Here is a 12,455-nt window from a genome sequence, read left to right on the forward strand (position 1 = left end):
TATTTGCTATTATATGGTCACTAGTCACAGTATTTAGGCCGAAAATTTGCTTCTTTTTAAAAGAGTGTACATACACCCATAGTCCAAACGCCCGCCTCCGCTACATCTTTAATACAGCTGCATATCCTCTAACAGTACTAACAAGTAGCAGCCCAAATCACAGAACATCCACGCGTCTATTTCCAGCCCACATCGAAGAACCATCAGTAGTCACTCACACAGCTAACAGCAGCAGAGCAGTTGCAAACACCTCTGTTCCAAACGATTTTGGCAATCAATTAACAGCAGGCGCGAAAATCAAACGTGGAGCCAGGACACTACACAACCATGCTCAAGCAGTCCAAATGCTTACAGCATATATAGATAAGATTCGCTGCTCCATAATCCAGCAGTCACCAAGTTTCAGAACATAACAATAATAAAAGGAAGGATCCAAATGAAGGTCTCATGCAGAGCTAATGGTTGAGTAAACCTTCACCCTAGAGAGCTCTGGAAATCATCATGGTCAGATTCATCGCTGCCAGTGACAAAGCCACGCTCCTCAAAAGTCATCGGGATCATACTCGTCGCCGCTAGGATCATCAAGGTTACTCTGTTCGTCCGAGTCATCAACTTCCCAGTCTGGATTTTTCTTCGCCCTCTTCTTCTTCGGGCGTTCCTCTTCGGAGCGTGCCTCCTCGGCAAAGGCACTCTTTTTGATAACTTCGTAGGAAGTGTTATCTTGTCCGAGCTGATACCATTCGCTACTAGAACACCCACCAGCTTGTCAATTCCATCGTCACCCTCTGAATACTGTATGATGACAATTTTAAGGAATGGACACTGGAAGGTAATTCCTTCAGTAGGCTTGCCTTATGTTTCTTCTGCTTCGTCAAGCTAGAGACAAACAGGAAGAGGGAAAAAAAAAAGGTCCTACATGTTAGCGAACCTTTTCAAAATATTCCAATTCAATAACATGACATGCAGCATACCTGTCTATGCATCAGAGTGAGCTCTTCTAGTCTTGGTGAAAGCTGGAGGAAGCGAAGCAAAACGTAGAAGTCCCTGGTCAAATGCCATTCGCCAATTTCAAGAGTTACAAGGCTCTCAAACACTGAACATTTAGGCAGCTCATTTTCCAACATAACCTTGCATTGAGTGAGTAAGCGAGCTGTGTTAGAACTATGGCGGAGCGGAAACAAGCATGATAATGTATACTAATTGAACAAAAATGGGCAAAGAGTAAATGACCATTGCCACACAAGACATCGTGAAAATGTAGCACTACCACTTCAAGACTTTTGCACCACAGTTGACAACTGATGTTAAGCTATAAGAAGCCAACAGACAAAATGTCACACTACGAAAACAAACAAATGAAACATGGCCCAATGTTTCTACAACAGCTGCACCTTGAACTTATCGAACACAATCTCTCAAGTTCATGTTTTTTCTGTATTTCCGTTATGTTCAGTAATGGAAAGGGGTCATGCCCGGTTCAGAAAAAAAGTTCATGTTTTTTCTGTCATTTGCTTACGCACAGCAAATCAGTAAGTGCTTAAAATATCCATATCAAACAGAATGACGTTTGGAATCTTAGCTTTCATATTCTGAATGTTTCCTTCATATCTGATGCACTTTTTTACCAAAATTGAAAGTTTGCTCTGTTCTAGTGTAAACGACTGATACAAGAAAAGTAAATCACAAAACAGATCAGTATAGAAAAATATTACGAATCCAACAGTTGTTTGTTAGAACTTAGACCAACATGAATGATCAGAACTAGTTCAGCATTAATGGATCAACTCATGGTCTCATATATATTGCTTTGCACATTCACATCCATTTCAGCAGCAAGAATTTTGAAAAAAAGGTACACACACAACATTAAGCCTACCACGCTAGAATTGAACTTCAACAAACATAACTTGCGAAGAACCTCCTAGAAAGGAAACAGAGAACTTCTGATTTCAAATACACCTCAGTAAATACATGACTACACACCGGCAATGTAAAGGTAAGCAATCAGTCATCACCGGTCTCAACAAACATAACACATGAAGAGCCTTTAAGAAAGAAAACTAAAAGCTACTGATCTCAAATAGACAAATACGCCTTGAAAATAGGGTAAAATCCATTGCTGCACTTTGAAAATGTAAGGGCACCAATATTCAATCCATCAGGGTAGGAAAATTAAGCAATACATGTGATACACGAGTTTGTCTTGCAGGTATTTCCCTATATGGATCTTAATATCTTCAGAACATCATCCGTGAAAAGGTAAAATAACCAATACTGACAACTTACAGGAGGTAAATTAAGCAAAACATGAAAATAATGTACACTGAAAAATTAGTCAATCACATTATATGTGCTTTTATTTGCAGCAGAAGTGTTTAAATTTTAAGTAAAACCACTTTATTGATTTCCATTTTGCTTTCCGGAAATATGGCAATACACGTGTGCTACTATCAACTACAAGCAACAGCAACCATGCACCACAACTCTAGATACAGAGCAGAGAGCATATAGTTTTTTTATTAATCCCTTTTCCATATAGGAGTAGAATTTATGACAAAAGAGAATTCGTATTTTTGCAAGAAAAGAAAGTAGAAAAATACCAAACAGAACAACAGGCCTGTCTTCTGATAAGCATACCTTTATGTCACGACCAAATAGTGCAAGTTTTTTGGCATGCACAGGAACTCCTGTAAACCTAGATTCACCACCAAATGTACGCCCACGAGTATCTATGTGTGCGCTCTCTAGCGATGGCTCTAGCAATACATGTGCGTTTCTATTTTCAGCTAAAAACAGCTCTTGTCCGATAAATTACACCTGTAAAGCGCGGCCTTACCGGAGGGATTGCAGGGATGCTGCAGCATTTTCTTGTCCAAATAGTAGAGGGGCAAAGTCAGAGAGGTGCAACAGTACTGTAGACAAAAGATTAAACTAGATGATTACCGTAGATAATCACTGTATAAATACAATGTTGTGCCGGTTCACTTTCGAAGGCAAGTCAGGGAAGTGTAGATTCACCTGATTTTGCTTCGACCTCAAAGGATCTGGATCCAATGGATACACGCGCTCTCGACCATCCAAACCTATCTCCCGAACAAAACGCACAAAGAATGTCGACAAACAGGACGAGCTTGGGTTTGGCGAGCTGCTACTGTAAAAACGTGAAAACTGTAAAGTTTCGACGAGTTTGCAGACCGGGCTCAGTTTGCTGCGCAGAGCAAACTCCGCATCTGCAGCCCGGCCCGCAAATGTTTTCCGTGAATCCGCAAATGTACGCGGGGTAAGCACAAAAGCCGTTTGGGCTCCCATTTGCGGGGCCAAACCCTCATCTCCGCCGTCAAATTCGTCGTCGTCGTTCCCCTCCCTTCCCTAGCTCCAGCCGCCCGATTCGCTCGCCATGGACGTCCTTCCTCCGCATTTGCAGCAGGTGCGTCGCCGCCGACGCCGCGCGGAAGCGGTCGTCGCATAAGTGGACGGGGAGGGGCTCCCGGTGTCGGCGTTGCTGCTGCGGCGGGAGACCGAGGAGTTCGACATCCGCCACGGTCTCGTGTCGGCCCCCGCGCCTCCCGCCGCACCAGCGCCTCCCGATTCGCCACCGCCGGAGTTCGAGGAGGGGAGCTCCTCCGGCACCTGGACCCTCTCCACCACAACGTCGTCGTCGTACACTCCGGCCCGTGAGGTCGCCGTCGACGAGGACGGCTTCGAGATCTACGATCCGCCCGCCTTCGAGGGCTCGGTTGTCCTCGCCACGGTGACCGGCGCGGTCGCGGTGCGCTCCGCGGAGGAGGGGAAATCCGTCGTCATCTACGTCGACAACGACTCCGACGAGGAGTGAATGCACTCCGGTGACGGCGCGACCGCACCCTGCGAGCTCCGGTGAGCTAGTTTGGTTTGTTTAGGGTTAGTGCCACGTCGTCGAGCGCATTTTGGCCATCTGCGGCAATGCTTAACACCCCTCCCCCCATTGTAAATCTTAACGAACAACGGATCTCCCGCATAGTTTGAATGTTTAAATTTGCAGTTTTGTTTGCCGTGCCTGTTCTGCGTAACACATTTCAGAAATTGCAACCCAATTTACACTAAACTGCAAACTGCGTTTGCAATTTCAGAAACTAGAGATGCTCTTAGGACCGAGTTATCTTTTGAGCAGAATGTAAAATTTAAAAACCTACTTATCCTCCACAAACTATCTCTTCAATGCTTTTGGACAACCATGCCTTTGTGATTCCAAAATATGAAGGATGCCTGAGTCAATTAGTTGAGCAAGAAAAAAATCAATTATTATTCTCAGGTGCTGATTTTGTGCCCATGCTAGCCCCGATGATCCAAGAACAAAGTTTTGGAAGCAAATAACCTCAACGCTAACCGCCAGCGACCACACGGCTAACTACATAGTACTGTAATTGCAAAAACAACAGGTCAAGATGTATCGTCGAAGACCAAACTTGGAGCAAAGACAGTACAAACGTTCGGAGCATAAGATTTTCGGCTCCATAACCCACAAGTCACCAGGTTTCAGAACGTCATAAACGGAAGGATCCAAGAGATGGTCTCATCCAGAACAAAAGGAACGGAATATTGGATGGGTAAACAGTGACCCACCACGCAGAGCTCTCGCGCACGTCAAACTCTCAAATCCATCGCTGTGAAAGCCTCAATAGTCAGCAAGGTCATCAAATTCGCTGCTTAACTCGTCACTCTGTTCGCTGTCAGGCTTTCTCCGTGCGTAAGGATCGTCGTATATCCATTCTGGATTTTTCTTCGCCATCTTCTCGAAGATGCGCAGCTCCTTCGACCGTTCCTCGTCGGCACGTATCCTCTCCGCACGGCCCCTCTTTTCAATATCACCATAGAAGGCAATATCTATCTTGAATAGACTGATCCCATTCACTACCAGAGCATTCACCAGCTTCTCGATTCCTACGTCATCCTCTGAACATTGTATGACAACACTTTCAAGGAATGGACACCCGAAGGTCATCCCGTCAATTGGCATGCCATCTATTTCCTCTCCTTCATAATCAAGCTAGAGACAAACAGAAAGCAAAAGGAAAAGATATGTATTTAGCAAACCTTCTCAATATAATAAATGCAATAGATATTACATGCAGCGTACCGGCCTGTGCACCAAAGTGAGTTCTTCTAGCCTCGGTGAAAGCTGGAGGAAGCGAAGCACAACGAACAAGTCCTCAAATAAATTCCACTCGCCGATCTCAAGAGTTGTGAGGCCTTCAAATGCTGAACATGTTGGCAGCTCCTTTTCCAACATAACCTTGTATTGAGTGAGCGAGTGAGTTATAACTAGGACAAACCTAAAGCAATTATAATACTGATAACACTATATCAATAACTTGAGCGAAAGAGTGCAAACATCAAATTAGCATTGCAACACAAGAAATCATGAAAGTGTAGCAATACAAAACTGTTGCGTCACAATTGATAATTGATATTCAGCTATAAGAAGCCAACAGACCAAATGTCCCACTACGAAAACTGTGAATTTTTGTTACAGTTGAGAAAACATGCAAGCGGTTAAAGCCTTCAAAGTAACTAAGTGTAAGCTTATCAAACACAATGTCCTGCTACGAAAACTGCCAATTTTGTTACAGTTGAGAAAATATGTAAGCTTATCAAACACAATGTCTCAAGCTCATTTATTTTTATCGTCCATCTGCTTACGCACAGCGAGTAACTAAGTGGTTAAAGCCTTAAAAGTATCCATATCAAACAGAATTATGTTTCATATGCAGGTTTCACACTCTGAATGCTTCCATCATATCTGGTACACTTTTACTTCTACTGAAAGCGTGCTCTATTTTGGTGGACATGACTAAGATAAGAAAATCAAACTGTGGAACAGATCAGTGTAGAAAAATATTGAATCAACTCGAATAGTTGTTTGTTAGAATTTAGACGAACATAATATTAGTACTAATTCCAAGTTAATGGAGCAATATGATGAACTCGTGGATATTAGGTTTTGCATTCAAAATGATCAGGTCCACTTTAGCAGCAAGAATATAACAAAATGTACACCCAAATCATTGAGCACCAGCACTTAGTTTTTACCTTTTTTGTTGCAGCACAAGTGATTCAACTATTAAGTAAAACTACTTTGTTTATTTCCATTTTGTTCTGGAAACATGGTAGTAATAAATTGAAATTAACGATTACAAACAACAGCAACTGTTGAATACTGTAAGAAGTTTAATAATTCATTTTTCACATAGTTTTAACAAGAATAATAAAAGAGAATGTGTGTTCTAGCAAAAAATAAAGATAGAAAATAACAGATAGAACCGCAGGCTTGCCTTTTCAAAAGCCATACCTTTATGTCAGGACCAAATAATGTAAGCTTCTTGGCATACGCAAGAACTCCAGTGAACTTTGATTCACAATCAAATGTATATCCACAAGTATCTATGCGTGCACTCTCTAGAGATGGCTGGTCTCTCCAGGAAATAGCTTCCAGTGAACATCCCGTGCACTCAAAGCCAGTGAGATGAGGGGCAGCAATTATGAATCCATCACACTCATATAGGAAGCCATCAAGGGTTAGCCTTTTTAATGCCTTTGAGGCTATGAGATCAAGACGCATCGCAGAGTCTATCAAATGCAAGTCTTCTAGGCCAGGGCTCCGGGCAATGAATCTGTTGAGAGAAAGCTCGTCCACTTCCACGTCACGCAGAGTAAGTTTCTTGAGAGAAGGAAGATTGATTATGTCAGGCAGCACAAGTCCTGTGTGTTCATAATCTCGGTAGGGAGCATTACCCCACTGCAAATTTAGCTCCTGAAGCGAGCGGCAGGTGAAAATGCCAGGAGGTAAAACGGTCTTATCATACAGACAAAGTTTCACATCGAGCACTTTAACGTTATGCTTCACCGCATACCCAATCCACATTCTGACATCGTTGCAGTTCAGGGGAGTATGAGGATCCCAGTGCAGCTGGAACGTGTGCAAGTCTACTTTCCAACGGACAAGCAATAGGTTGTTAACGAAACGAGCAAACTTCTCGGCCTTCCAATGTTCGAAATCTCTGTAATCAAGGCGTATGAACTGCAGGCTTTCACAGAGTTCCCTCCACTTCCTAGACAGCCTGCGCATCCGCACGACAGTTCTAATCCTCACGCATGACAGGATTTTCTGGAGGATGTCTTCAGGTAGCTCACTGATCAGATCACTTTCAGTCTCAGTATCACTCTCCATGGCATGTTCGTCACCTGACGACTCCATAGCAACCCTACCTCAGATATTTTCTTACCTAAAGGCTTCAAAACCTGTCATGTATGTACATATTCCACAATTAGTACATGAAGTAATGAGGCCCGACACAGGACAGATATTCAATTAATGCAAAAGTGTCTGTGTTATCAACACTGCACCAGTATGAAGGTTTTACTTGCTTAGCTGGGTTGTTCACAAGAAGCAATGCAGGTTTGGTTAGTTGTTATAACGGTTACGATCTTATCACCAGATTAGGAAAGGGAAAAGCTAGTGGTCAACCGGCGGATCTTTTCTCTCACGTCCGTCATGTTTTACACTCGACACACGTCTTGATGGGGCCAGCGCACCGCTTCTCTCCTTCATCCCTATCTCCACCGACACGCTCGACGCATATATTATCTCTCCTATCCCTGCGTTGAATCCAACCTTCACTCAAAACCTCTTTCTGGATCTCATCTCACCATGCAAAGCGTTCCGTACTCCAGTTCTTGCAGACCGACCACGAGGCAGGGCGACGAGGACAACACAGCCTCCGCCTGCGGTGGCCTTCCCGACCACGGCGGAGCGAGCATAGTGGCCAGGCCCGAGAGGTCGCCGACGAAGCCCCAAAGTACTGACAAGAAAGAGCCACACCCGACAAGGGCCACGACTACAGCACAGCCGTCCCTGGAGGGCCGTGCATGTCCCCCTCGCCACCGCCTCCGAGACACGAGCTAGGCCGGAAGTCCCCGTCGCCGGCAGCGAAGTGGGTGTAGGACCAGCCTCACGCACCAGAAGTTGCCCATCCCTGCAAGGCCATGCAGTCACGCGTCGACGAGTTTATGCAACAATGCCGAAGTTGCGAAACGGCGCCGACAACGACAGTGGTGCTGCTACGACATCATCTTTCATTGCAAAGAATTTGTGCAACATCATTCATGTTGCAAATGTCATTTTCACAACATCACCTATATTGCAAAAAGGTGAAGCTAAAAAACTGCAACACAACCTTCGTTGCAAAGGTTCTGCAACACTGCTATTGTCGCGATGATGAGGATGTGGCTGAATTGTTGGATGACACCAAATCTAACAGCTACCGAGGCGTAGCACGCCCCATTAGGAAAGCAGCGCAATTTCCAGCCTCCCCTGTGTATTGCGTTCCTACCAAAACTTTTCTGCACACCGAAACAGGGCACTGCATTCTCCAGCAATTTAATAGACAAAGTAAAACATCTTGCTCGGCATCGAGCACTTTCTAGCCAAGTAATGAACAGTAGAGATCCAAATTTCCAATCCATGACGAGTTCTTGCTGTCCTTGTTGTTGTTGTTGTTGTTGTAATACTAACACCAATAGGGATTATCTAAGAACCTGGAGGGGAAATTAAAAGACTGTCACTAGATCTCACCGTAGGACGAGTTCGGCATGCCAGATTTAAGCAGATTTAAGCAATTTGGCATGCTGTTGCGCATAGATTAGCAGGGGAAACGCGACGTGTTTACAGAGAGGGGGGAATGGGATCTCTGGGCAAGAAAAAAGATCTGAGATGCTTACAAGAGATGGCTGGCAGAGAGGTGCTCCGTTCTCATCGGCAAGGGAAGAGGAGAGCTCCGTCGGAGACGCCGACGGCGGCAGCGACCCGAGGCCGATGGCTTTTCTAGGGTTATGCGAGTTCGGGGCTTGGGACTGGCGTGTCACCGGACTGATATGTCTCGTGCCACTCCCTGGCTTCCATAACGCAGTTCACTATCCTTTGGATAACACAAGATAAAAATAGAGTGTGACTAGCTCTCATTTAGATAAGAATTAACTAAAAGCATCTTCAATAGTTTCCCTATCGTTAAAATAACTGCAGTTATAGAAAGTTGGAGCAAAAAAATTCTCCCCAACAGTTCCAAATAACCATAGCTTTAAAGTGGTAGATTTTATTTCCATAAAATTTTGGCGGGCCGGTAATAGTTTGAAACTTCACAACGTGCATGCCTAGAATGCCGCCACGTCGCCCGCACCGCTCTTTGTCTCGAGCTGCTCCCTCATTGACGACCATTACGCATTCAGTAGCTAGCGCATTGTAAAGAATTACTATTTTGACTTGATTAAAAAAATCCAGATTTAGAGAGAGTTTTTACGGAAACTAACAAAAGTAGCTTTTGGATAACTTTTTCTAAATTTTATGGGGAACGCTACGCATCCGTCGAATGATTTCTAAAAATTATCCGTCACCTAGCTAGCCGTTGGATGGCGATCTAACGCCCTGCATCCCCGCCGCATGGTTCTGAAACGACGCTCGAGTTGCGAAAACTTTCGCTTTGTTGCAAGAAATAAACTTTGGATCTGTTAATTCCTGAAACAACGGTCGAGTTTCAGAAACAATTTGCTTGTTGCAGGATTTTTTTCTTCATTTTTGCGGGAGAATTTTTTGCAACAAGGGTCATGTTTCAGGAAATTTTGCAACAAAGCTCAAGTTGCAGAACCACTACCTAGGCGGCGGGGCGGCCGGCGAGCTCTTGGCGGCGGGGCGGCCGGCGAGCGGCGAGCTCTAGGCGACGGGGCGGCCGGCGGGGCGGCCGGCGAGCTCTAGCCGGCGGGGCGGCCGACGAGCTCTTGGCAGCGGGGCGGGGCGGCCGGCGAGCTCTAGCCGGCGGGGCGGCCGGCGAGCTCTTGGCGGCGGGGCGGGGCGGCCGGCGAGCTCTAGGCGGCGAGGCGGCCGGCGAGCTCTTCCCGTGGAAGCCGTCGTCGCCATGCCTGGGTCCCTCGTTCTGCAACTACTTCCAAGTTGCAGAAACAATGGAGTTGTTTTAGGAAACGGGTCACGGCTCGTCCGCCCGGCCACGTGGCGAACAAAGGAGACGGTGGACGCGAAATCAGGATCCGTCGGTGGGACGACAGCGTTTCCCAAATTTTATGGCCATCCCATAAAACCAGTTGTACGGAGAGTTTTTTAAGGAAGTTGTGGGAATTCCTTCATTTGATTTTATCGGAGACCTATATAATCCTTTTCCCTTTTTCAATTAGTCAGATGACATACTTCTTCTGTCCCTTAATATAAGACGTTTTTGCAATTTAATTTGAAGTTAGATGGGGCATAGCAAATTCGACAGAAATAACACAGGAAGCGTTTGGTTGCAGGCATAGGCCCAACCAGGCTCAGTTGGTCCACGAAAGTGTTTGCTTCGGAACATAGTGGGCTGGCTCGCATCCGCATGAAGCTTAAAGTAGCACAGCCTGACTCGCTAGAAAATTGTCGAATCGACAGTTTCTAGCGAGCCAGGCTGAGGGAGGCGCAAGCTCGCACGCCTGGAGCACGGCGAAAGCGAATGGGGATGACGGAAGATGGAAATCGAGCGTGACGGCACGACGCCAAATCTAGGCTCACCCCTCCTCGGTTGAAAATATGAACAATTTATCATATGATTTTATTAACAGAAAAGGTAGATAAAACATGACTATCATAACAGAGATGAAGCAAGGTAGGTAATATAAACATGAGAGAGCAAAAGGCATGTGCACATATGATCTAGAAGAGAACATATATAGAGCCTATATGCAAGAAGGCATCTGAAAAGATGAGCAGAAGCGGAACATGTCTAGAAAAGAAACTAGAACAAGAAGTTGCAGCAGGAACTCAAATGAAAGGAACAGGAGCACGTATTGAGTTGCAGCAGCAGCATTAGGGTTGGTGTTGGCGTTGTCATTGGCCCTGTTACCGAAGAGGTGGTCGACGTCGGGGAAGAAGTCATCGCCCGGGAAGGGGTCGTCGATGTCCGTGATGAAAGCCAGTAGTCGCGCTGAGCGCTCCCCAAAAACCTTATTGCCCTTCTCCCGTACAGGACTCGAAGAGACGGAGTTTCAGAGGCCTACTGTCCCGACCTACGGTGCACGCCGCAAGTCGGGATGAGGAAGAACGTAGCGGCAGCAAAGAGAATGGAACTGATGGCGAGAGGAAGTTCTGATACGTATCTCTAGAGAGGAGCGACCTCCCTTTTATAGGCGCAAGAGAAGGAGGCAAGAGGCCAGCGACGGGACCCGAAGAGAAGGTAAATTTCCCAAAACTTTAGTTTGGCTCGGCTCATTCCCGCAACACACGGCGCTGCGCGCCGTGACGAGGCGAGGCGGGTGGAGGAGGAGGAGCGTGCGTGTATGTCTCTCTTGTTCTCAAGCTCATACATGTGTGGAAACATCCTCCCTTATAAGGAGGTCCAACTCCCACAAAACTAGCATTGTGGGACTAAACTTTTTCACCTCTTGCCTTGCACGAATGGGCTGCGTGGGCCTCTAGGATTTATTATGAATTTCTGAAATTATTATTGGGTTGGTCCAAAATAGATAAAATTCGAGCAATCCCCCACCAGATCCTAGAGGTACACAAAAATTGCCTTTGGTTCCAAAAAAAGTGTTTTATATACTGATATTAGAGTGGAGACTATTAAGTTGAACTTTCACCTAGAACTCTATGCTACACTAGTAAGCAACTTGAACAGTGGACTATGCCTTGAACTGCAAGTTTTCTGTGAATCTAGCTTCACACAGAGCCTTGACCGATACTAGGCTATCGTGAGACTTCTCCGCGGGTGGAGCTTACGCGTCATACTTCGAGACCTTTCATGAGTTTACTAGAGAGCACCCTACTCTCATAGATTGCGACGTTAACAATCAGACTCATATAGGTGTGTTCTCCAAAAGATGTTCTGCAGGACAACATCTCTGCTTCAATAAGCTACTTAGAACATATTAAGATGTATATCAACCTGCCTTGCAGTTTAGGAAAGTATTGCATCTTCATGGTGTGGTGTTATCAATGATAAGGATACTTTCCTCTCAGTTGACCAACAACTTGTCTTCCACATCTAATCCACGGGATATCCGATCACAAAGAATAGGTTATCACTGTGAACAACTCATATTGTGGGTCTCATACCCATCTCCTTCGATGCATTATCTATCACATTATGTGATAGACCCTTAGTAAAAGGATCTGCCAGATTTTTAGATATTTGGATATAATCCAATGCAAGAACTACGGAGTTTCTCATTTTCCTGACAGATTTTAACCTTCTCTGAATGTGTCTTGATGATTTCATGTTATCCTTTGAGCTGCTCACTTTCGTGATCACAGTTTGATTGTCACAGTTCATAAGGATACCCGGTACAGGTTTCTCAACAACCGACAAGTCATTCAAGAGTCGGCGAAGCCAATCCGCTTCGACTGTAGCTGTATCTAGTGTTGTGAGTTCTGGTTCCATTGTTGACCT

The 12,455-nt window shown here is 45.3% G+C and overlaps 1 protein-coding gene across 1 annotated transcript; it reads right to left on the minus strand.

Moving 5' to 3' along the window:
• Positions 1 to 4,427: 4,427 nt before the first annotated feature.
• On the minus strand, positions 4,428 to 8,943 carry LOC123444601 (F-box/LRR-repeat protein At1g55660-like). Its single transcript, XM_045121382.1, has 4 exons — positions 8,758 to 8,943; positions 6,329 to 7,278; positions 5,117 to 5,272; positions 4,428 to 5,026 (listed from the first exon to the last, which is right to left on the minus strand). Exons 2-4 carry the CDS (start codon positions 7,232 to 7,234, stop codon positions 4,655 to 4,657), a joined length of 1,434 nt encoding a protein of 477 aa, XP_044977317.1. The 5' UTR covers positions 7,235 to 7,278; positions 8,758 to 8,943; the 3' UTR covers positions 4,428 to 4,654.
• Between the last annotated feature and the right edge of the window lie 3,512 nt (positions 8,944 to 12,455).

The sequence above is a fragment of the Hordeum vulgare genome, chromosome 3H, assembly GCF_904849725.1.
Source record: "Hordeum vulgare subsp. vulgare chromosome 3H, MorexV3_pseudomolecules_assembly, whole genome shotgun sequence".
Lineage (NCBI taxonomy): Eukaryota > Viridiplantae > Streptophyta > Magnoliopsida > Poales > Poaceae > Hordeum > Hordeum vulgare.